At 41.9% G+C, this 26,146-nt stretch overlaps 1 protein-coding gene across 12 annotated transcripts in view; it reads left to right on the top strand.

The window, feature by feature from the left end:
- Positions 1-26,146, top strand: part of LOC108158726 — a 126,129-nt gene that overhangs the window by 15,901 nt on the left and 84,082 nt on the right. For 2 of the 12 annotated variants that reach the window (XM_033396842.1, XM_033396840.1), the window contains exon 1: positions 14,879-16,003. The exons of the other annotated variants lie outside the window; for them this stretch is intronic. In XM_033396842.1, the coding sequence (XP_033252733.1) occupies positions 15,283-16,003 (721 nt within the window). In that variant the 5' untranslated portion in view covers positions 14,879-15,282. Of the gene's footprint in view, positions 1-14,878; positions 16,004-26,146 lie in introns of those variants that run through there. 12 annotated transcript variants of the gene reach the window in all.

The raw sequence follows: 26,146 nt of genomic DNA, 5'->3' as shown, positions 1-26,146 counted from the left end.
TGTACAAATTTCGCCACACCCCCTTCCGCCCCCGCAAAGGACGAAAATCTGGGGATATTCAAAAATCTCAGAGACTATTAAGGCTAGAGTAACCAAATTTGGTATCCGCACTCCTGTTAGATCTCACTTTAAAGCGTATATCTCAAAATTTCGCCCCACCCCCTTCCGCCCACACAAAGGACGAAAATCTGTTGCATCCACAATATTGCACATTCGAGAAAAACCCCCTTCCGCCCCCGCAAACGACGAAAATCTGGGGATATTCAAACATCTCAGAGACTATTAAGGCTAGAGTAACCAAATTTGGTATCCGCACTCCTGTTAGATCTCACTTTAAAGCGTATATCTCAAAATTTCGCCCCACCCCCTTCCGCCCACACAAAGGCCGAAAATCTGTTGCATCCACAATATTGCACATTCGAGAAAACTAAAAACGCAGAATCATAGATAATGATCATATCTATCAGATTGCTGAATCTGGATCAGATCAGATCATTTTTATAGCCAAAAGGAACAAATCAATTTGCACTGGCTACGCAGCCCCCGACGTCACGCTCAGACTGATTTTCTGTCTCTCTCGCACGCACTCTTTGTCGTGTCGTTCAATATTAGCGGCGTCTGCCGGAGGAGAGCCATACTGACTTAGTATCGGGTATAACTGTAGAGTTGCGGTGTCCGCTGCAACTCACAACGTTCCCCCTCGTTTTTATTATACCCGATACTCAAAATGAGTATTGGGGTATATTAGATTTGTGGTAAAAGTTTTTTTTTTTTTTTTTTTATACCCGATACTCAAAATGAGTATTGGGGTATATTAGATTTGTGGTAAAAGTGGATGTGTGTAACGTCCAGAAGGAATCGTTTCCGACCCCATAAAGTATATATATTCTTGATCAGCATCAATAGCCGAGTCGATTGAGCCCTGTCTGTCTGTCCGTCTGTCCGTCCGTCCGTCTGTCCGTCTATCCGTCCCCTTCAGCGCCTAGTGCTCAAAGACTATAAGAGCTAGAGCAACGATGTTTTGGATCCAGACTTCTGTGATATGTCACTGCTACAAAAATATTTCAAAACGTCGCCCCGCCCACTTCCGCCCCCACAAAGGACGAAAATCTGTGGCATCCACAATTTTAAAGATATGAGAAAACCAAAAACGTAGAATTGTAGAGAATGACCATATCTTTAAGACAGCGGAATCTGAATTGGATCGTATTATTATTATAGCCAGCATCAAGAAAACAATTTCATTTTTTCTCGCCCTGTCTCTCTCTAACACACACGTAGCATAGGCGGCTTTGCTTAGAGTAAAACATTAGCGCCTAGATCTCAGAGACTACAAAAGCTAGAGCAACCAAATTTGGTATCCACACTCCTAATATATCGGACCGAGACGAGTTTGTTTAAAAATTTCGCCACACCCCCTTCCGCCCCCGCAAAGGACGAAAATCTGGGGATATTCAAAAATCTCAGAGACTATTAAAGCTAGAGTAACCAAAATTGGTATCTTCACTCCTGTTAGATCTTACTATAAAACGTGTATCTTAAAATTTCGCCCCACCCTCTTCCGCCCACACAAAGGACGAAAATCTGTTGCATCCACAATATTGCACATTCGAGAAAACTAAAAACGCAGAATCATAGATAATGACCATATCTATCAGATTGCTGAATCTGGATCAGAACATATAATTTTTATAGCCAATAGGAACAAATCAATTTGCAGTGGCTACGCAGCGCCCGACGTCACGCTCAGACTGATTTTCTGTCTCTCTCGCACGCACTCTTTGTCGTGTCGTTTAATATTAGCGGCGTCTGCCGGAGGAGAGCCATACTGACTTAGTATCGGGTATAACCGTAGAGTTGCGGTGTCCGCAGCAACTCACAACGTTCCCCCTCGTTTTTTTTATACCCGATACTCAAAATGAGTATTGGGGTATATTAGATTTGTGGTAAAAGTGGATGTGTGTAACGTCCAGAAGGAATCGTTTCCGACCCCATAAAGTATATATATTCTTGATCAGCATCAATAGCCGAGTCGATTGAGCCCTGTCTGTCTGTCCGTCCGTCCGTCCGTCCGTCTGTCCGTCTGTCCGTCCCCTTCAGCGCCTAGTGCTCAAAGACTATAAGAGCTAGAGCAACGATGTTTTGGATCCAGACTTCTGTGATATGTCACTGCTACAAAAATATTTCAAAACTTCGCCCCGCCCACTTCCGCCCCCACAAAGGACGAAAATCGGTGGCATCCACAATTTTAAAGATAAGAGAAAACCAAAAACGTAGAATTGTAGAGAATGACCATATCTTTAAGACTGCGGAATCTGAATTGGATCGTATTATTATTATAGCCAGCATCAAGAAAACAATTTCATTTTTTCTCGCCCTGTCTCTCTCTAACACACACGTAGCATAGGCGGATTTGCTTAGAGTAAAACATTAGCGCCTAGATCTCAGAGACTACAAAAGCTAGAGCAACCAAATTTGGTATCCACACTCCAAATATATCGGACCGAGACGAGTTTGTTTCAAAATTTCGCCGCACCCCCTTCCGCCCCCGCAAAGGACGAAAATCTGGGGATATTCAAAATTCTCAGAGACTATTAAGGCTAGAGTAACCAAATTTGGTATCCGCACTCCTGTTAGATCTTGCTATAAAACGTGTATCTAAAAGTTTCGCCCCACCCCCTTCCGCCCACACAAAGGACGAAAATCTGTTGCATCCACAATATTGCACATTCGACAAAACTAAAAACGCAGAATCATAGATAATGACCATATCTATCAGATTGCTGAATCTGGATCAGATCAGATCATTTGTATAGCCAATAGGAACAAATCAATTTGCAGTGGCTACGCAGCGCCCGACGTCACGCTCAGACTGATTTTCTGTCTCTCTCGCACGCACTCTTTGTCGTGTCGTTTAATATTAGCGGCGTCTGCCGGAGGAGAGCCATACTGACTTAGTATCGGGTATAACCGTAGAGTTGCGGTGTCCGCAGCAACTCACAACGTTCCCCCTCGTTTTTTTTATACCCGATACTCAAAATGAGTATTGGGGTATATTAGATTTGTGGTAAAAGTGGATGTGTGTAACGTCCAGAAGGAATCGTTTCCGACCCCATAAAGTATATATATTCTTGATCAGCATCAATAGCCGAGTCGATTGAGCCCTGTCTGTCTGTCCGGCCGTCCGTCTGTCCGTCTGTCCGTCCCCTTCAGCGCCTAGTGCTCAAAGACTATAAGAGCTAGAGCAACGATGTTTTGGATCCAGACTTCTGTGATATGTCACTGCTACAAAAATATTTCAAAACTTCGCCCCGCCCACTTCCGCCCCCACAAAGGACGAAAATCGGTGGCATCCACAATTTTAAAGATAAGAGAAAACCAAAAACGTAGAATTGTAGAGAATGACCATATCTTTAAGACTGCGGAATCTGAATTGGATCGTATTATTATTATAGCCAGCATCAAGAAAACAATTTCATTTTTTCTCGCCCTGTCTCTCTCTAACACACACGTAGCATAGGCGGATTTGCTTAGAGTAAAACATTAGCGCCTAGATCTCAGAGACTACAAAAGCTAGAGCAACCAAATTTGGTATCCACACTCCAAATATATCGGACCGAGACGAGTTTGTTTCAAAATTTCGCCGCACCCCCTTCCGCCCCCGCAAAGGACGAAAATCTGGGGATATTCAAAATTCTCAGAGACTATTAAGGCTAGAGTAACCAAATTTGGTATCCGCACTCCTGTTAGATCTTGCTATAAAACGTGTATCTAAAAGTTTCGCCCCACCCCCTTCCGCCCACACAAAGGACGAAAATCTGTTGCATCCACAATATTGCACATTCGACAAAACTAAAAACGCAGAATCATAGATAATGACCATATCTATCAGATTGCTGAATCTGGATCAGATCAGATCATTTGTATAGCCAATAGGAACAAATCAATTTGCAGTGGCTACGCAGCGCCCGACGTCACGCTCAGACTGATTTTCTGTCTCTCTCGCACGCACTCTTTGTCGTGTCGTTTAATATTAGCGGCGTCTGCCGGAGGAGAGCCATACTGACTTAGTATCGGGTATAACCGTAGAGTTGCGGTGTCCGCAGCAACTCACAACGTTCCCCCTTGTTTTTTATTAAGCGTTGAATCCGTACATTGCATATAACGTATCTTAACATCACTGGTAAATAATATTGGGGTAGCCAAACCTAATGCTAAATGCTAGAGGACTTACAAAAAATATAATATTATAATATTGGGAGGGAAACTTAGAGTTGGCCAATAGTTTTGGCAAAACCCAATCTCTTCAACCGCCTCAAAGGCCTGGCAGGTAGTAATCGTCTGGCGAGCATACTATGGTGTCTAATTAGCCTGTCACTGTATCTGCTGGTGTGCCTTCCAATCTGCTCCTCTACTGTATGCAGATTAAAATCCCGATGTAGGGTGGAGCCGCGCACGTACCAAGGGCAGTTCGTTATTTGCCTCATGGCGCGATTCTGCAAGACCTGTATCCGTTTATAGTTCGATTTGGCAGCTATACCCCAAATCTGCACACCGTAGAGCCAGATCGGGGCTACACAGTGTACATAAACTGCTCTTTTGGCTCTCAGTGACATGGTGCTTCTTCTGTTAATCAGCCACCGCAATTGCTGCATTCTTTGCCCACATTTACGAGCCGTAGCTTTCAAGTGTGGACCAAAAGTAAGACGCTTATCAAGGGTGATACCGAGATACTTTGCTTGCTCTGGTTGGTCCAAAGTTACGCCTTCAAACTTTATGGGTGGGGTGTGGTCTATGAGCGCTTTCAGGGTGAAGCATGGATTGGTGGTCTTCAGTGGGTTGACTTTTAAATTCCATCTTTTGCACCAAGCTGCCAAAGAGTAGAGGTACTCTTGGAGACCATCTGCTGCCTCAAGGCGGCACTTGGAGCTGTAGAGCAGTGCTATATCGTCCGCGTAGGTAGCAAGCAGAGCCTTACGGGGGGCCTCCATATGTTGCTCGCTTGGGGAGGGTAGATCTGCAGTATAGATAGAGTAAAGCAGCGGGCCAAGGACGCTGCCCTGTGGAACTCCAGCTCTCATTTGGCAAGGTGTTGAATGTGTGTTCCTGAACCTGACCATAAACTGACGTCCTTCCAAGTATGATCGTAGGACACCGTAGTATGGTGCTGGGAACAGTTTTTTAATTTTGCTCAGTAGGCCGATATGCCAAACTCTATCGAAGGCTTGCTGCATATCAATGAAGACTGCAATGCAGTATTCTAGATCATCATAGGCCTGTAGGATGTGTCCTGCCAATCTGTGGACTTGCTCCACTGTGCCGTGTCCCTCCCGAAAGCCAAACTGGTGATCCGGCAAGATACGGCATTCCTTGATTATACTACCAAGACGATTGGCAAGAAGCCTCTCCCATACCTTAGATAAGGAAGACAAAAGACTTATTGGCCGATACGACTCAGGGTCGTCCTCCGGTTTTCCAGGCTTATGGATCATCAGGATTGTTGCTATCTTCCACTGCTTAGGGAAAAACTGCATCCTTAACATGGCGTTAAAAATGAGCACTATGTAGAGCATCGCCAGAGTAGGCAATGCTTTCAGTGTGTAATTGCACACTCTGTCAATGCCAGGAGCCTTCTTCCTCGGTAGGGACTTGATGACTTCAACAATCACCTCAGCCCTGGCTGGTTTAATGGGTAAGGCCATTTGTAGAGGTGTTTGCAGACTATCTTTTGTCTCTTTGTACTGCGCCTCCGTGGCGAATTGGTAATGGGTGAACCTGTCCCCTAAATGATGTTCAAACGAATTGGCCTGCTCTTCTTCGTTTCTAGCAAGTTCAACGTTGGAACACCGGATGGGAATCTGTCTGAACGGTTGTCTCTTAAGAGACTTAGTGGTCTTCCAAAGCGAATATCCAGCATCCACGGTGTAATCCATGGAAGCAAGCTTTTGTTCAAAGAAGTTGCTTCGAAGTTCTCTCAGGGTGTTTCGAAGTTTCTTGGCAGCCCGGTTCCATAGAATTCGGTCCCATGGGTCTTGAGATCGGATTGCGCGTCTGCGAAGTCTCCTTTTTTGTGACAAAAGCTCTCTGGCCTCTCTTGTAAGAACTATTCCATAGGCTGCGCTTGTCGGAGGATGCGAGGGCGTTGAGGCAGCAGCAGCCATGTGTATACTCTCTGTGATGTTATCTACAGCCATCTCGATATCTTCCTCAGAGTTTAGCGTGACGTTCAGTTGAATCGACCTCTCCAAATGTTGCCTAAATGCGAGCAGATCAGTGTGCTTGGTGACTAGATGAGGGCTTGGATTTTTATACCCGTTACTCAAAATGAGTATTGGGGTATATTAGATTTGTGGTAAGAGTGGATGTGTGTAACGTCCAGAAGGAATCGTTTCCGACCCCATAAAGTATATATATTCTTGATCAGCATCAATAGCCGAGTCGATTGCGCCATGTCTGTCTGTCCGTCTGTCCGTCCGTCCGTCTGTCCGTCTGTCCGTCCCCTTCAGCGCCTAGTGCTCAAAGACTATAAGAGCTAGAGCAACGATGTTTTGGATCCAGACTTCTGTGATATGTCACTGCTACAAAAATATTTCAAAACTTCGCCCGCCCACTTCCGCCCCCACAAAGGACGAAAATCTGTGGCATCCACAATTTTAAAGATATGAGAAAACCAAAAACGTAGAATTGTAGAGAATGACCATATCTTTAAGACAGCGGAATCTGAATTGGATCGTATTATTATTATAGCCAGCATCAAGAAAACAATTTCATTTTTTCTCGCCCTGTCTCTCTCTAACACACACGTAGCATAGGCGGCTTTGCTTAGAGTAAAACATTAGCGCCTAGATCTCAGAGACTACAAAAGCTAGAGCAACCAAATTTGGTATCCACACTCCTAATATATCGGACCGAGACGAGTTTGTGTCAAAATTTCGCCACACCCCCTTCCGCCCCCGCAAAGGACGAAAATCTGGGGATATTCAAAAATCTCAGAGACTATTAAGGCTAGAGTAACCAAATTTGGTATCCGCACTCCTGTTAGATCTTACTATAAAACGTGTATCTCAAAATTCCGCTCCACCCCCTTCCGCCCACACAAAGGACAAAAATCTGTTGCATCCACAATATTGCACATTCGAGAAAACTAAAAACGCAGAATCATAGATAATGACCATATCTATCAGATTGCTGAATCTGGATCAGATCGGATCATTTTTGTAGCCAAAAGCAAGAAGCCAAAAGCTGCAGTGGCCACGCAGCGCCCGACGTCACGCTCAGACTGATTTTCTGTCTCTCTCGCACGCACTCTTTGTCGTGTCGTTTAATATTAGCGGCGTCTGCCGGAGGAGAGCCATACTGACTTAGTATCGGGTATAACCGTAGAGTTGCGGTGTCCGCAGCAACTCACAACGTTCCCCCTCGTCTATAATGCCATCTGTTTTAATGCTGATGACTAAGGCCAGATGGTCGGAGTCCAGATCCCAGCTCTGACTTATTGTTGCTCGAGAATCCGGAATACCGTGATGTACTGCGAAGTCTATGCAGGACGGCGTGTGATTGAGTACATATGGGTACCTGGTTGGTGATCCAGTTGCAAGGATCTTAGCGCCAGTAGCAGAGATGGCTTCCGCTAGCTCCCGCCCCCTAGGGGAATTGTAAGTGTCTCCCCACAGCCAGTGTCGGGCATTCCAGTCACCACCAACCAAATACCTTTGCCCGCAAGCACGGAGTGCATCGATGTAATGTCTTTCCTCAATCCTGACTCTGGGAGGGCAGTAAATGGCGCTGAACTCCACATCGCCCAGTCCTGTGGCTACTTTTACTGCTGACATTTGCATGCTGCGTGTCTCAATGACCCTTTGTGGAAAATGACGAAGCGAAGTCTTAACTAAAACCGCAACTCCACCAACGCTATTATTATTCCGCGATGGCTTGAAGGCTGGATAGAAGGCATATCCATGTATTTTTACAGCTGCCCCTCTTTTAATTCTGATCTCCGTCAAAAGAAGAATGTCAACGCTATTCTTGTGCGCGAAAAGCTCAACTTCTTTTGCTTTCCCTGAAATGCCGTTAGCATTCCAGATGAGAACCTTTAGTGGGTTCATTGAGATGCTGAAACGTTGTTCTGGAGCTGAAGATTAGATCCAGCCCATTGCTTAATCGTGTTGGCCAATTCAAAAACCATTTTTTCAAGTTTTTCAAGGCGTTGATTGGCTTGACTATTATGCTGCTGCTGTTCTTGCTGCTGTTGCTGTAGCCACATAAGAAACTGCTGCTGCTGCTGCTGTTGGAGCTGTTGTTGCCATTGTTGAAATTTTGTCTGCTGTTGTTGTAGCAGTGCATGAACTTCATATGAATTCTGTTGCTGGTTATTCAATCCTTGTGGCTGATGCGCTTGTAGACTATGAAAACGACGCTGAGCAGGTGTAGCAGGTATTGCATTTGAATTACCATTTGCTACGGCAGCATAGGAGGCTCCTGTATTACTTCTAGTGCCTACCAAAGGTTGGTGCTGAACAATATTTCGCTGGTGCTGCTGTATTGTTGGTCTATTAGCCCCCTTTTTGTGACTAGACTGCAAGGTAGGAAACTGTTGCTGGTCTCCAGGAAGTGTGGTAGAGTAAGCATATGCCACTTGATTATTTAAGGGGACATGACCCGTCCTGTTCGTATTAATTGCCTTCTTTGCGGAGCCCATTGATCGGCGTAGAAACTCCTGATACCATTGGCATCCTTTGTAACTGGCCATATGGCTTCCAGAGCAGTGAATGCAGGTTGGCTGTGCATCTAGGGGGCGTGTGCATTGTGAGGTTTGGTGATTTTCACCGCATCTGGCACAGTTGTGATGTCGGCGGCAGTATTTGGCTGTGTGGCCGAAATCCTGGCATCGACGACATTGAGCAATCTCTGTGGATTTTCGCATCCTTTCAATCCTTATTTTTTGGCGGCAAAGGGTCTTGACTTGGTAAATTTCGTTAATTTTTGCACAAGGCTTAATATTAATGAAAGAAATATTAAGTTTTTCGTCCCTGTTAGTCCTTGAGCTTGGATTATGGATGTGAAGGACCTCGAAGACCAACATTTTAAAATCGGCGGTAATATCATAGTTTAGGGTGCTATGATGTAGGTCTCTTAAAACAATTCTATGAGGCTTTTCAGTCTGCAGTTGGTATGTGTGGAATTCTATTCAAATGGCATCGAAACAATCCACAATTGCTCTATAGGTATCACTGTCTTTGGGGAGGATTCTGACCGTTTCCCCCTGGTTAGCTTTGACGACAACGTTATTCAAATTTGCAACGTCCTTTATGACATCAAATAAGTCATTTAAGTTGCTAATATTGACAACTATTTGCGGTGGTTTTGGAGGGCCTTTAAGCTGATTACCAGAGCTCGTTGATTCTCCTTGAAGACACTGGTCTGTATTAACTGCTTCATAAAGGTGTTCATCCAGTTGGTCATTTCCAGCGTCTGCATCTACATTCATCCGAACTTCCTCATTATTACAATCACTTGGGATGTTCGTGTCAAGAATGGAAAATCTGTTGTTGGTGTTTGCCTGTTGGCTTGTAGTGGGGGCAAGCCCAGGTCCCGGCCGCCGCTCCCTCGTTTAGATTTAGATGACAAAGTCTGATCGTTTTTTCTTTTGCCCGTTCTCCGTTTTTGAGCATCCAGAAGTCGTTCGGCAGCAGTGCGAAGTGTTTTTGCCTCAGTGTCGTCGGGGCATGTGGATATGGAGTTTTCTTGGCTATCAAAGCTTAGTGCAGGGCAGATACTGCTTATTGTAGCAGTTGCCATGGTGTAGGTGGTGTTGTTGGTGGCACTAGTGAATGTTACTGTTGTTGTGGTTTCTGTGCATGTAGAGCGTTCAGCCTCTGAACGGTACTCAGAACGAATCTCAGAAGGTAATTTGCCTGATATTAGAAGCATTCTCTCATGATCAGTCCGCTTATTTCTAAGTCGAGAGTCAGATGAACTATTCGCATTCATTATACCATAGCTGATAAGCGAAGTTTTTATTGCCCCTCTTGTGCGGCTGTGCGCAGACTGAGGGGAATGTCTTGCCCGAAGGGCAGTGAATACAGTTGTAAAAACGTTCACAAATGTGTTTTTTGTTTTTGTCAAATTGCCGACACCGCACAAAGCAGCACCCGAATTTACGATGTATGCTATTTTTAGCACACAAGAGAATGCTCCGCTAAAGCAGAATAAAGAAAACAACTTTGCACAAGCGCGACACAATCGATCTCTATGAAAGTTGATTCGAGACAAGGAAAAAAGTAAATGAAAAATGTGGTAAAAGTGGATGTGTGTAACGTCCAGAAGGAATCGTTTCCGACCCCATAAAGTATATACATACATATATGTATGCTTGATCAGCATTAATAGCCGAGTCGATTGAGCCCTGTCTGTCTGTCCGTCCGTCCGTCCATCCGTCTGTCCGTCCCCTTCAGCGCCTAGTGCTCAAAGACTATAAGAGCTAGAGCAATAATGTTTTGGATCCAGACTTCTGTGATATGTCACTGCTACAAAAATATTTCAAAACTTCGCCCCGCCCACTTTCGCCCCCACAAAGGACGAAAATCTGTGGCATCCACAATTTTAAAGATATGAGAAAACCAAAAACGTAGAATTGTAGAGAATGACCATATCTTTAAGACTGCGGAATCTGAATTGGATCGTATTATTATTATAGCCAGCATCAAGAAAACAATTTCATTTTTTCTCGCCCTGTCTCTCTCTAACACACACGTAGCATAGGCGGCTTTGCTTAGAGTAAAACATTAGCGCCTAGATCTCAGAGACTACAAAAGCTAGAGCAACCAAATTTGGTATCTACACTCCTAATATATCGGACCGAGACGAGTTTGTTTCAAAATTTCGCCACGCCCCCTTCCGCCCCCGCAAAGGTCGAAAATCTGGGGATATTCAAAAATCTCAGAGACTATTAAGGCTAGAGTAACCAAATTTGGTATCCGCACTCCTGTTAGATCTTACTATAAAACGTGTATCTCAAAATTTCGCCCCACCCCCTTCCGCCCACACAAAGGACGAAAATCTGTTGCATCCACAATATTGCACATTCGAGAAAACTAAAAACGCAGAATCATAGATAATGACCATATCTATCAAATAGATAGATTTGTACACGAAACGGTCAAGGTCCGATATCACAGGAGTGTGGATACCAAATTTGGTTGCTCTGGCTCTTATAGGTTCTGAGATCCTTGAACTCATATTTTGCAATAGGCAAAACCGACCATGAAACCTGTGTGTTAGAGAGAGACAGAGCGAGAAATAATGAAATTGTTTTCTTGATTCTGGCTATAATAATTATACGATCTGGTTGAGATTTTACATTCTAGAACATATAGTCATCCTCTACGATTCTGCGTTTTTGGTTTTATCGTATCTTTAAAAATGTGGATGCCACAGATTTTCGTCCTTTGTGGGGGCGGAAGTGGGCGGGGCGAAGTATTGAAATATTTTTGTAACAGTGACATATCACAGAAGTCTGGATCCAAAACATCGTTGCTCTAGCTCTTATAGTCTTTGAGCACTAGTCGCTGAAGGGGACGGACAGACGGACGGACGGACGGACGGACAGACGGACAGACAGACTTGGCTCAATCGACTCGGCTATTGATGCTGATCAAGAATATATATACTTTATGGGGTCGGAAAAGATTCCTTCTGGACGTTACACACATCCACTTTTACCACAAATCTAATATACCCCAATACTCATTTTGAGTATCGGGTATAAAAATCATGCATATATATGTCCAGTCTACTCACAGGGAAGGGACACGCCCAGGCCCTGTTTAGATACGGATCAATATAGGAGAAGGCCAGGCTGGCCTTTATTTTGCACATGTAAAACTCAGTAAACGCCTTGTCGACGGCCACACAGTTGAGAGACTTGAACTTGGCCCTCACCTGCCAAGAGGCCAACAACAATGATCCCAGGATCCATACGAATGACATGTTTACTGGCCAGTCGATTGAGAACTAAAAATATACTGTTTCCAGCGGGCTTTTTAATCGTGTTTCAGTCCACTATAATATACATGTATGTCCAATATATTATACACCTGACCACGTCGTATAATTCTCGTAATGTTGGTTTGATGACGAGTAACGCGACCAAATTTTGTGGAAAAACGTTTAGAACGTGCCAGGCAATAGATAAGTTTAAGTGGAATCGAAGCTGAGGGAGGAGCTGTAAGGAGTCTAGGATGAGTCCATACTGATCTGATCGAGTTCCTGTACCGATTGATGGCCTCTGCTCAGTTATTCCTACTGGAAAGCTGCTACCCAAAGACCCAAAGGGACTGTAAAGCAGTTCTTTAAAGGGCTCAAATTTGTATTCCTTCGGGGTTCAAGGTACGATAAACGATCAACGATAAACGATGATTTCATACCATATCTATTTTCTCTAACAATATGGATAATTAAACGGACTACTAAACCGTAACAGTATTTATTAATTTATTCTAGCAGTTGGTGGAATATGCGGATTATGTTCCATATTCACTCATCTGCAACGTTTTTATCTGCTCAATAGATTGTTTCAATAGCTTGATTCCACACTGGCATCACTCCGCCCAACTAGCCGTGTAATAGGTTGGGCTCCTAGGGTCTTTAAAACCTATCAGCGGATCGAGTTTCAAAATAATGTAAGGCTTAAATTTCAAATGGCCCAACCCATAAATCCCAACAGAATTTGTTCATCAATAACCCAAATATTTGCCTGATATTAATTTCCCCAACTAATGAAATATATTATTATTTGCTATATAAAATATATTTAATTATTTAGCGAATCTCGTGTGTCCGCCACATGTTGCAAGTGCATAGTTGCACGTTGGCGTTACGCTTCAGTTTTGATTAAAAATTCCAGCGCTGCTCCGGTATGCTCCGCCACCTCGTGTCTTCTTCTGGTTGGGGGCTTGAAAAGGTGTCCAAAAGGCTTGCCAGGCACGTGCAATTTTTGCCCTCTCTTCCTGTCTTTCTGCTCTTTGTTATTGTTCTTGTTTCGGGCGTTTTTGTTTTTGTTTTTTTTTGGGGTAGGACCAAATGGAGCCGACGAGCCTCGAAAGTTTTAGGCTCTCGGCGGAGGAAGTGGCGGTAGGGGGGATACAAATCTATTGCGCAGGTCTCTAACAGTCGGGGCACCAACCCCTAAAATATGTTGTGCAATAGAAATGCCTCTGTGTGTGTGTGTGTGCCTGTAGGTGCCACACACAGTACCTTGATCATCCCAAAAACACAGGGAAAGGGAAATTAGGCTAATACCGATTGTTGATGGCCCAAATGTGTGTTTTTCTAAGGAATATTTAAGCCACAATTGCGTTCAAAATAATAGGTGGTGCATCCATCATAATTATGATTATTTCTTGTTATTCGGAGGACAATCTAGAGTTCTGGAATTGAGTCAGTTTTCCGATGGATGATGCTGCTGTCTTGACCTTGGGTGTACATAAGACGCACTTGATGTACGTTCCACATCAAACCAATTGGAGAGGAACACACCCACACAACTATTGAAGCCTCCTACACTATCCCTATGCCCCCACTCCAGTTCTCCGACTGAGCCACTGCCAAAACAACTCCCCCACCCACACTCGCACTCGCACCCCCACCCACACCCACACCCCTTTCTCGTATCCATCATCTCGCAACACAGAAGCCATGCTCCATCTCTGTTGCTCTCGTGGAGGCGCCCGGGCACAGCCAACCGACGAATCCTGGCGCTCGGATTGTCCCGTTAGCCGACGGCAGCCAGCTCGCGAGCCGAATGGCCTTGTCTGTGGCGCTGGACTCCGTTACTTCCGTTTCAGCTTTCAGTTCTCAGACCTTGGCCAAGCACGTCGCACGTGGGTCGCGCTCGCTCTCTCTCTCTTGTCTCGCTCTCCGTTACGTTACGTGTGACGTGTATTTCGCGTGCTTCCACTACGTGGAGGACGACGGGCAGCGCGTCGAGGATGTCAGCGATAAGCCAATATTTGGCCATCAGCATTAACGCACTTCCTTCTCCGGCCTGATCTCTCGCTCGGGCAGGAGCAACAAGGTTCCTCTGCTGTCCCCCCCACATTCACATCCACATCCACAGCCATACGATGATGGTTTTCTGACCGGGGGAAAGACATGTTTCAATCTTCCAATTTCCCCCAATTTGTTTATGTAGTTTGCTTACACTTCGCCTCTGTTTGTTTGTTGGTTTATTTGTCGTTGTCGTTTTCGATGTTGTGTCCATGTTAATGTGATTCAATTTAATTTGAGTACTTAAGATCTCTGTCTGGACTATATAGCAACTACATATATCAATATCCCATATCCTATATCCCATATCCATTATATATATGTACTATAAGTGTGTTTTATGTAGTTTTTTATTGATGTTGTCAATTGGTGTTTTAGCTAAATAATCCTATTGATTCTTCTTGTGGAAATTTTAGGAACTCTGCGATTAAGATTTAAGAGATTCTTGTATTTCCCCATAATTTGTGACTCATAAAATTCTTGTACATACATTGTTTATGGACACGAGACCAGCCGGGGCTTATCCCGGTCTAGTTTCGACCCTCTGACAGTCTGTCAGTTGATGGCTCGAACGAATACCGTGCCTGGGCCACGCCACAGAACCCCCTTCTGCTGGGAGGCTTCTTGGGCAACTTGCTTAAGGTCGAACTGTAGTTCAAGGTTTCCCCCCACAACAAATGTAAACAAATGTAATACGAAAACCAAAGAAAAATAGCTACAAATTTCAACTCGAAAACAATAAATATTTAAACATTAGATGCTGTTGTCCAGGAAATTTTGTTAAATTTTTCAGTGTGTCTATATTTGATGTTGACACACGACTCGACACGGGAGAGACTGGAGATTCGTGATTCGAGATTCGAGACTCGGGATGGGTGGAAGGTAGAAGGTATATTGAGATGTCAAGATAATAAGCGGGGCGGACCTTATCATCGTCACGGAGTGACATTATCAACCCCGAACTAAGCCTAAAATCTACTCTCCCGCAAGGAAAATTTATTCAACTTACAAATTAAGCGTACGAAAAATTGTAGGAAATAATCTCGTGGAGGGTTCGGACACTTAGTCGACCCTCGGATTCGCAAGAGAAAAGACGCTCAACGCGGCAGCGAAAAAAAAAAAACAACAGCAAGCAATAAATGCTAGAGATCGGATCGGATCAGATCTGCTTGTGAGTTTAGTGTGAATCAGTGCGAACAGTGAACAATAAATTAGAGAGAGTTTGAGGATAGATCTATGGCCGGTTATCGCTCGTTGCCGCTGGCCCCCGTTTCGGCCGGCAGTATGGCAGCGGCGGCGGCCGCCGTTCCGGCCCAAAATGTGGATTATGCCGGACCCACGATGGCCTATGCCCACCACCAGTCGATGACGGCCATGTCATCGAATAACGGTATTATCTATCAGTCGGCGGTGCACGCCTCCATACACAGCCTCCCGAGCCAGCGTCGCTCATCCACCACGCATCATCACATTCTAGCCACCGCCACAGCAACGGCCGCAGCAGCCACAGCCGCCGCAGCAATGGTGTCCCTGCCGGCGACAGCAGCAGCAGCAGCACAGCAACACGGAACATATGGACACCAGCAACAGCAGCAGCCACACCACCCACAACAGCAGCAGCAGCAACAGCAGCAGCAGCATCTTCCTCAGCAACCCCATCAGCAGCAGGAGCATCAGCAACAACTGATGTCCCATCAGCAGCATTCCGCGTTGCAGCATCAGCAACAACAACATCACCATCTACAGCAATCCCATCAGCAACAGCAGCACCTCCATCAGCAGCAACAGCAACAGCAGCAGCATCTCTCTGCCGTGCACCACCACCATCATCACCACCACCAGCAGCTGTCGCTGCACCAGAACCAATTGTACTTCAGCGGTGCGAGTCTGGGGCACCATCACCACCATCGACAGATCTTCAGTCACCTGCAGAGCGCCCTAATGCCGCTCAGTGTCAGTAAGTATGCCAAGACCTATGTGGGCGTGGTGGTGGCCATTGAAAAGCTGAAAAAAGGGAGCCCCGGAAACAAGTACCGAAAATTATGCCCTTGATTGGTGGCTATTCAAATTGGAAGCTCCATCTCTGATTGAATACGAAAAAGAGTATTCTTTTCCCATTTAAATAGCCACTGATTTGTTCTGTTTTTGGTGTCGCATGTTCTGTCTATAATCAAGTCTCATTTGTTACTCTGGATGTTGTCATTTATACGAATATCTATAACTATATATGTGTATCTATAGGATAACCATTGGTGTTGTTGTTGAGTAACGATGAAGGAAATCTTGGGGACTATAAACTACAAATATCCTACTAGCCCAAGAATCCTTGATGTGTCTCTGATCTTTTCTGTTTTTGGTGTCGCATGTACTATCCATAATCGTTTCTATAGCTATCGATGTTGTGTTTCCTGTATTTTAGCAAAGGATTAGTTGATTAAACACACATTCGTTTTGATCATTTCAACCTGCTTTTTCAGGCTCTATAGTATCGTATGGTATCATATTTATTTCCCTGACTATCCACTCAACAGAACCTTATGTGTTTCAAAGTATTTCATAAAGTTGCAGCTTTAAAATGCCTTTTAAAGGATTTCTGGGAGAGTAAAAGTAAAGTATTCTAAAGTATTCGATTTACGCTCAAGTGAAACCCCTATTTCGAAACATATCCAACGAAAGGGGTCAACAGGGAACCTAACCGAGCCGTGAATGGGGTTTTTGCATTTTCTAAGCATTTCTTTAAATTTTATTTCATATCTTCCGGGGGCAATAATTCGCACGCCATTCCAGAGACGCGTGCAAATTAAATAACTGCGGTAGCGGATTGCATTTTTAAAAAGTTTTTATTTAACTTCTAAGTTTACAGATATAGATTTGAGTTGAGGGTCACAAAGGATTCCGGACAAAGGGTTTGCGCGATCTTAGTTTTTAGCTCGACTTTTCGGTGTCGCTTCTGGATCAAGACTGACTTGAACTTTTTGATCTTTGCATCGTCGATCCCTTTCGGGAATAGTTTTTCTATAAACATTTCAATTGATTTCGCCATCCCGAGTATTGGATTTCGTCATCCAAAGAGAGAACTGTAAAATGCCTAAAGTGCAGGATCTGCAGAAAGCCGGGTGTGAGATTGTTTATGAGAAGCCGGGTGTGGGCAAACATTGGTTTTCCATTTAGGCGAGTGTCAAAGATTGGGATTGTGGCGGGAGCCATTGAGATTGTACATCTTAGAAATCAATTAGGCGGAGGCCCAAGATTGAAATTGTTTTCGTTTTGGAAAGCCAAAGATTGTTTACAACTAGTATAAGAGCTCAATAGAATTGGGTACGTTAACTCCCCCCATTCTTAAATGTTTCGTCCCGATACATTTTGAAGTTCTGATAGAGCTCTAATTTCTTCTGACAGTATTTGAATGCTGCTTACCACTATTTCTTCTGACGGTATTCTTATTGATTTAATAAGTACAAATTTGGTTAGTTTATAGCCGAAGTAAAATAACATTATCAATATCAAAATGATTAAAAATAATGTTGTTAATGGTAAGGCCGTATTACCTAATGTTATGTGAGGAAAGGTATTCCCACACGTAGGGGGCAGTATAGGGTTAAGCGCTAACGGCCGTTATCCGGGGATATCCGGAGGCGGCGAATTCCCGAGGAGAGCTCTCCCGGGGACCCAAGATGAGAGGGGAGGACCCCTGGAGAGAGAGCAGCGGGATGATGGGATCGGGCCGGCAGTGGCCCAGCGCATGACCAAATATGGTCATGAGACCACGCCACCAGCCAGGTCCCGTTGGAAAGCGACAAGGGAATGAAGGAACGCCGATGGAAAAATACGGGCACCGCATGGCGGAAAGTGCCGTTAGCGCCAGGCGGCATCGGCGGCGCCGACGCAGAAGCGAGCCTATAAGAGGAGGGCCGCGACCAGGAATGGGGACAGTCAGCAAACGGAGCTAGCAAGAGTGAAGTGAATAGTGAGCCACAAGAGTGAGACCAAGCGAAGGGAAAAGAACGTTAGAAAGCGAACGCGTTGTGTGAGGATTGAGAGGCGGACTCGAGCGTGCAGCCAAGAGCCAAAGACCCCAATCCCTTGAACCAACGGTGCCACGCTTGACGCGCATCCCACCAGGAGTGAGGCACCCTCGGGCCGAAAAGCCAAGTGAGTCGAGTGAGAGCGAACGCGTCAGGCGCCTGACTGAGAGGCGGATTTGGGCCACGTGCCAAGAGTCGCTAGCCCCAGTCAGTAGAGCCTGCGGTGCCACGCTCGGCGACGCCGTGGGGGGCCCAGGGGGCGACACGCTCATCGAACCTCAGAGGAGAACCACGAGGAGAACCAGCACCGGAGTCGGAATAGCGTAAGATAGACTTAAGATACCAATAAAGCATATTAGCATACCAGTACAAGACCCAACCCGTGCCTTCTTACTTGTCGTCGGGGCAACATACAAATATTGTTGCAGCGAGCCTACCGACCGCTGAGCCAGCCCAGCTGCATCATACGGGAAAAGAATGGATCGTTACAGTTATAAGGGGATTTAAAATATTAACAATATCAAAAGAAAATTGCTTATCATTCGATTGTATATAATCAACTAATTCAAAATCGCTATATCTATGATGCGATATATATCTTAGAATTTTACCCTTATCATTTATGTGGGTTATATTATTTATTAAAATTGTGTTGTTGAATATAAGGAGATACGAACCTAACAAAGTAGTATTGTCTACGATATTTTTGCCTGAAACTAATATGGCACCATCCTGAATGATGTCTATTTCTTTGTTTTTTTCCCTTTTTTTAGTGCAGTTGGCTTTAAAGCCATTAAGTAAATTGGTGAAACAGGTCTTCTTTAAATTTATTTGTGCGTAATTGTTAAAAGTTTCACTTTTAAAATTATTCATTAAATAGTATTTCTCCTTACATTCACAAACTTTTTCACTTATAACTAACATTCCATCATTTTGTGAGATGGCTCTTGCATGGTAAAACTTGCAAATATCTTTAATTTGAGGATATTTTATATAAATGATATATAAATGACCGTTGCAATGTCCAGCAGATCAGACAGTTCAACAGGATTTTTTTCATGCTTATAAATGTCCTCTATTTCGTTTTTATTTAAAATTTTTGTATTGAAAATGTTTACTTTTAAGAGGGTTATGGTATCAACTAAATTTAGTAGGTCAAAAGTTATTAATTTTAAACGATGCTTTCTCAGTATCGTTTCTTCATTGAAGATGACATTTTTTAACGAATTTGATAGCAATTCAATTTCTTTGAAAAATTTAGAATTTATTACAAATTGTTTATTATTATTTTCAGTTATTCCATTTACTTTATTTTGTATTTTCAAAAAGTCGTCATGATCAGGTCTGCCTGCTATCCATTTCCAAATGGTACCTAATTCATTAATTCCCCTTTTATTCCGTTTTGGAACTAATTCTGAAAACATTAATTTTAATGGACTTAAGTCCATTGATATTTCCCACTCATCGTCTGAATTAATTGATTTGTTGACATATTTGGATTCTATGTCAATTATCTCTCTATAAAAACTCAAATTAGTAATATGGAAAAGTTCAGCGTATGTTTCATAAGTGTAAACGTCTCTGTCGTCTTTGAGCAATAGATAGTCACTATGCGTATAGTCAATTACTTCCGAAGTCGTCAATATAACAAAAGTCAGTATAAGTATATTCGCATACATTTTCTGGAAAAATATTTAATATTTAATGTTATCTTTATGTATAATTCTGTTTCTATTGTTGATTACAATTTTATTCGGTCGATTTTCCTTAACTACCTGCTTTTTGTATCTGGATTGAAGTTTATTTCTTTCCCCGAATTTCTTTTCATAAACTACTTCTCCTAATTTATAATCTTTTTCTCTTCTATCTTTGTTATGTAGCTTAAGCATTTTGGTCTGAGCTTCCTTAAGTAATATTGGATTATTTTTGTGCTCTATTTTGTTATACAATATGTCATATGGCATTTGATTGGTCGTTTAATTTGAGGATATTTTATATAAATGATATATAAATGACCGTTGCAATGTCCAGCAGATCAGACAGTTCAACAGGATTTTTTTCATGCTTATAAATGTCCTCTATTTCGTTTTTATTTAAAATTTTTGTATTGAAAATGTTTACTTTTAAGAGGGTTATGGTATCAACTAAATTTAGTAGGTCAAAAGTTATTAATTTTAAACGATGCTTTCTCAGTATCGTTTCTTCATTGAAGATGACATTTTTTAACGAATTTGATAGCAATTCAATTTCTTTGAAAAATTTGGAATTTATTACAAATTGTTTATTATTATTTTCAGTTATTCCATTTACTTTATTTTGTATTTTCAAAAAGTCGTCATGATCAGGTCTGCCTGCTATTCATTTCCAAATGGTACCTAATTCATTAATTCCCCTTTTATTCCGTTTTGGAACTAATTCTGAAATCATTAATTTTAATAGACTTAAGTCCATTGATATTTCCCACTCATCGTCTGAATTAATTGATTTGTTGACATATTTGGATTCTATGTCAATTATCTCTCTATAAAAACTGAAATTAGTAATATGGAAAAGTTCAGCGTATGTTTCATAAGTGTAAACGTCTCTATCGTCTTTGAGCAATAGATAGTCACTATGCGTATAGTCAATTACTTCCGAAGTCGTCAATATGCTTTTTCAGGCTCTATAGTATCGTATGGTATCATATTTATTTCCCTGACTATCCACTCAACAAAGTTTCAAAGTATTTCATAAAGTTGCAGCTTTAAAATGCCTTTTAAAGGATTTCTGGGAGAGTAAAAGTAAAGTATTCTAAAGTATTCGATTTACGCTCAAGTGAAACCCCTATTTCGAAACATATCCAACGAAAGGGGTCAACAGGGAACCTAACCGAGCCGTGAATGGGGTTTTTGCATTTTCTAAGCATTTCTTTAAATTTTATTTCATATCTTCCGGGGGCAATAATTCGCACGCCATTCCAGAGACGCGTGCAAATTAAATAACTGCGGTAGCGGATTGCATTTTTAAAAAGTTTTTATTTAACTTCTAAGTTTACAGATATAGATTTGAGTTGAGGGTCACAAAGGATTCCGGACAAAGGTTTTGCGCGATCTTAGTTTTTAGCTCGACTTTTCGGTGTCGCTTCTGGATCAAGACTGACTTGAACTTTTTGATCTTTGCATCGTCGATCCCTTTCGGGAATAGTTTTTCTATAAACATTTCAATTGATTTCGCCATCCCGAGTATTGGATTTCGTCATCCAAAGAGAGAACTGTAAAATGCCTAAAGTGCAGGATCTGCAGAAAGCCGGGTGTGAGATTGTTTATGAGAAGCCGGGTGTGGGCAAACATTGGTTTTCCATTTAGGCGAGTGTCAAAGATTGGGATTGTGGCGGGAGCCATTGAGATTGTACATCTTAGAAATCAATTAGGCGGAGGCCCAAGATTGAAATTGTTTTCGTTTTGGAAAGCCAAAGATTGTTTACAACTAGTATAAGAGCTCAATAGAATTGGGTACGTTAACTCCCCCCATTCTTAAATGTTTCGTCCCGATACATTTTGAAGTTCTGATAGAGCTCTAATTTCTTCTGACAGTATTTGAATGCTGCTTACCACTATTTCTTCTGACGGTATTCTTATTGATTTAATAAGTACAAATTTGGTTAGTTTATAGCCGAAGTAAAATAACATTATCAATATCAAAATGATTAAAAATAATGTTGTTAATGGTAAGGCCGTATTACCTAATGTTATGTGAGGAAAGGTATTCCCACACGTAGGGGGCAGTATAGGGTTAAGCGCTAACGGCCGTTATCCGGGGATATCCGGAGGCGGCGAATTCCCGAGGAGAGCTCTCCCGGGGACCCAAGATGAGAGGGGAGGACCCCTGGAGAGAGAGCAGCGGGATGATGGGATCGGGCCGGCAGTGGCCCAGCGCATGACCAAATATGGTCATGAGACCACGACACCAGCCAGGTCCCGTTGGAAAGCGACAAGGGAATGAAGGAACGCCGATGGAAAAATACGGGCACCGCATGGCGGAAAGTGCCGTTAGCGCCAGGCGGCATCGGCGGCGCCGACGCAGAAGCGAGCCTATAAGAGGAGGGCCGCGACCAGGAATGGGGACAGTCAGCAAACGGAGCTAGCAAGAGTGAAGTGAATAGTGAGCCACAAGAGTGAGACCAAGCGAAGGGAAAAGAACGTTAGAAAGCGAACGCGTTGTGTGAGGATTGAGAGGCGGACTCGAGCGTGCAGCCAAGAGCCAAAGACCCCAATCCCTTGAACCAACGGTGCCACGCTTGACGCGCATCCCACCAGGAGTGAGGCACCCTCGGGCCGAAAAGCCAAGTGAGTCGAGTGAGAGCGAACGCGTCAGGCGCCTGACTGAGAGGCGGATTTGGGCCACGTGCCAAGAGTCGCTAGCCCCAGTCAGTAGAGCCTGCGGTGCCACGCTCGGCGACGCCGTGGGGGGCCCAGGGGGCGACACGCTCATCGAACCTCAGAGGAGAACCACGAGGAGAACCAGCACCGGAGTCGGAATAGCGTAAGATAGACTTAAGATACCAATAAAGCATATTAGCATACCAGTACAAGACCCAACCCGTGCCTTCTTACTTGTCGTCGGGGCAACATACAAATATTGTTGCAGCGAGCCTACCGACCGCTGAGCCAGCCCAGCTGCATCATACGGGAAAAGAATGGATCGTTACAGTTATAAGGGGATTTAAAATATTAACAATATCAAAAGAAAATTGCTTATCATTCGATTGTATATAATCAACTAATTCAAAATCGCTATATCCATGATGCGATATATATCTTAGAATTTTACCCTTATCATTTATGTGGGTTATATTATTTATTAAAATTGTGTTGTTGAATATAAGGAGATACGAACCTAACAAAGTAGTATTGTCTACGATATTTTTGCCTGAAACTAATATGGCACCATCCTGAATGATGTCTATTTCTTTGTTTTTTTCCCTTTTTTTAGTGCAGTTGGCTTTAAAGCCATTAAGTAAATTGGTGAAACAGGTCTTCTTTAAATTTATTTGTGCGTAATTGTTAAAAGTTTCACTTTTAAAATTATTCATTAAATAGTATTTCTCCTTACATTCACAAACTTTTTCACTTATAACTAACATTCCATCATTTTGTGAGATGGCTCTTGCATGGTAAAACTTGCAAATATCTTTAATTTGAGGATATTTTATATAAATGATATATAAATGACCGTTGCAATGTCCAGCAGATCAGACAGTTCAACAGGATTTTTTTCATGCTTATAAATGTCCTCTATTTCGATTTTATTTAAAATTTTTGTATTGAAAATGTTTACTTTTAAGAGGGTTATGGTATCAACTAAATTTAGTAGGTCAAAAGTTATTAATTTTAAACGATGCTTTCTCAGTATCGTTTCTTCATTGAAGATGACATTTTTTAACGAATTTGATAGCAATTCAATTTCTTTGAAAAATTTGGAATTTATTACAAATTGTTTATTATTATTTTCAGTTATTCCATTTACTTTATTTTGTATTTTCAAAAAGTCGTCATGATCAGGTCTGCCTGCTATTCATTTCCAAATGGTACCTAATTCATTAATTCCCCTTTTATTCCGTTTTGGAACTAATTCTGAAATCATTAATTTTAATAGACTTAAGTCCATTGATATTTCCCACTCATCGTCTGAATTAATTGATTTGTTGACATATTTGGATTCTATGTCAATTATCTCTCTATAAAAACTCAAATTAGTAATATGGAAAAGTTCAGCGTATGTTTCATAAGTGTAAACGTCTCTATCGTCTTTGAGCAATAGATAGTCACTATGCGTATAGTCAATTACTTCCGAAGTCGTCAATATAACAAAAGTCAGTATAAGTATATTCGCATACATTTTCTGAAAAAAATATTTAATATTTAATGTTATCTTTATGTATAATTCTGTTTCTATTGTTGATTACAATTTTATTCGGTCGATTTTCCTTAACTACCTGCTTTTTGTATCTGGATTGAAGTTTATTTCTTTCCCCGAATTTCTTTTCATAAACTACTTCTCCTAATTTATAATCTTTTTCTCTTCTATCTTTGTTATGTAGCTTAAGCATTTTGGTCTGAGCTACCTTAAGTAATATTGGATTATTTTTGTGCTCTATTTTGTTATACAATATGTCATATGGCATTTGATTGGTCGTTGAATGTTTCGTCAGGTTATATTTCAGTGCCGCCCTTATTATTATTTCTGAATAATCTGTTAGATTTAGTTCATCCTTGATGCACCGCGCTATTTCTGTTAGTGTGGAATGTACCCTTTCTACCTGACCATTTGAGGTGCTGTGTCTGGGATCAGCATAATAAATAGTTAAGTTACTTCTTTGAATGAATGATCTAAATTGTGCTGAAGTAAAGCTTGGTTCGTTGTCAGTCATTAATGATGTTGCTAACGGAAAGTGTTTCACAATTTCCATTACCTTATTTTCAATGTTTAATTTACTTTGAATTTCCTTGACCACCAAGTATTTGGAATAAGAATCTAAACAAGTTATGAATGTTAGGTTTTGGGCATAGTATATGTCTAAATGTAATTGATCTCCTTCTTTTGCTGGAATGGGAGCTTCCCCAATTGGAATTTTTACAGGGTGTCTGTGATATTTGATTTTGTTACAGATCTCACAATTTTTTATATATTCTTTTAATTTTTTGTGCAGGTTTGGCCAATAATACAACTTAGTTATTTGTTTGTAATTTTCGTCTAGTCCTCTATGGGCTCTGCAATGTGTTTCTTCTATAATTATAGCTTTATCTTCTGAATTTACTACATCTTGGAGGAACTTTCTCGTGAAGAGAAATTTATTTATGAAGTTTTCCTTTAGCTTATTTTGGATAAGGTATAAATCTTCTAAAGTGCAGTGTATTCCTGTGGTTAAGTGAGGCTGAATAAATTATTTTAAAATGATTAGCAGATTGTCAACCGTATCAAATTCAATAATATGTCGGGTATTTTCATAAACTTTTACTAACTCATGAACTGTGAATCTCCCTTGCGCTAATAGGAGCTGCTGTTTAAATTGGTTTAGAGGCTTGCTAGTCACTTGAATGACGTTTTCAAAACTACTCTCTGCTGAATGCTGAGTATTTATGTCTGATTCTGATTCTGTCTGGTCGACATCACTATCTGTCATATGATTTATTTTAATCCGAGATAAAGCGTCCGCTACTACGTTAGTTGAGCCTGGCTTATAAATGATTTTTGGTGTGAAACTTTCTATGAAGTAATACCAACGTTTCATTTCAACATTTGGATTTTTTGCGACATTGCAAAGGACAAAGGTTGGTGATCTGTATGTATTTCAATTCCACTCACTCCGTATAAATAATTTCGCAAATTTTTTAATGCCCATACAATAGCTAATAATTCCTTTTTATTAGTAGCATATAATTGCTCGGTTTTACTTAAAGTTTTAGAAATAAATGTTATGGGATTCCCATCTTGCGACAAAACTGCACCTATTGCTATGTCCGATGTGTGGTTAATGTGAATTTTTTATTGTAATCTGGTTAATTCAATATGTGCTATTAAACTGTCCTTTAAATTATTAAATGCTCCAATTGCTGGTTCATCCAGCTGTATTAATGTTTTCTTGGGTGCCCTTCGTGAAACTTTCCCATTTAGTCCACTCAGATATTTTGTTAATGGTTTGGCAATTGTGGCATAATTTCGGACAAATTTTCTGTAATACCCTGTTAGTCCTAAGAAGCTACGTAGCTCTATGATATTTTTAGGAATTAGATAGTTTTGTATTGTGAAGATTTTGTCTGGATCTGTTCTAATGATATTTTGGGAAACAATGTATCCCAGAAATTTGGTTTCCAATTGAAAGAATTTAGACTTCTCTAGGGAAATTTTCATATTAGCGTTTTGCAATATCTGTATTATATGAATTAGATCTTTATAATGTTGTTCTATAGTTTTTGAAAATATTATTATATCGTCCATATAGACGTGACAAGTTTTCCCAACTTGTTCTTTTAGTATATCGTCCATTGCCCTTTGGAAAATCCTGGGAGCGTTTGTCAATCCCATAGGCATTCTTA

Source organism: Drosophila miranda, assembly GCF_003369915.1.
Source record: "Drosophila miranda strain MSH22 chromosome Y unlocalized genomic scaffold, D.miranda_PacBio2.1 Contig_Y2_pilon, whole genome shotgun sequence".
Lineage (NCBI taxonomy): Eukaryota > Metazoa > Arthropoda > Insecta > Diptera > Drosophilidae > Drosophila > Drosophila miranda.
Note: the sequence above shows the minus strand (reverse complement) of the source record. Positions and strands in the feature narration are given on the sequence as shown.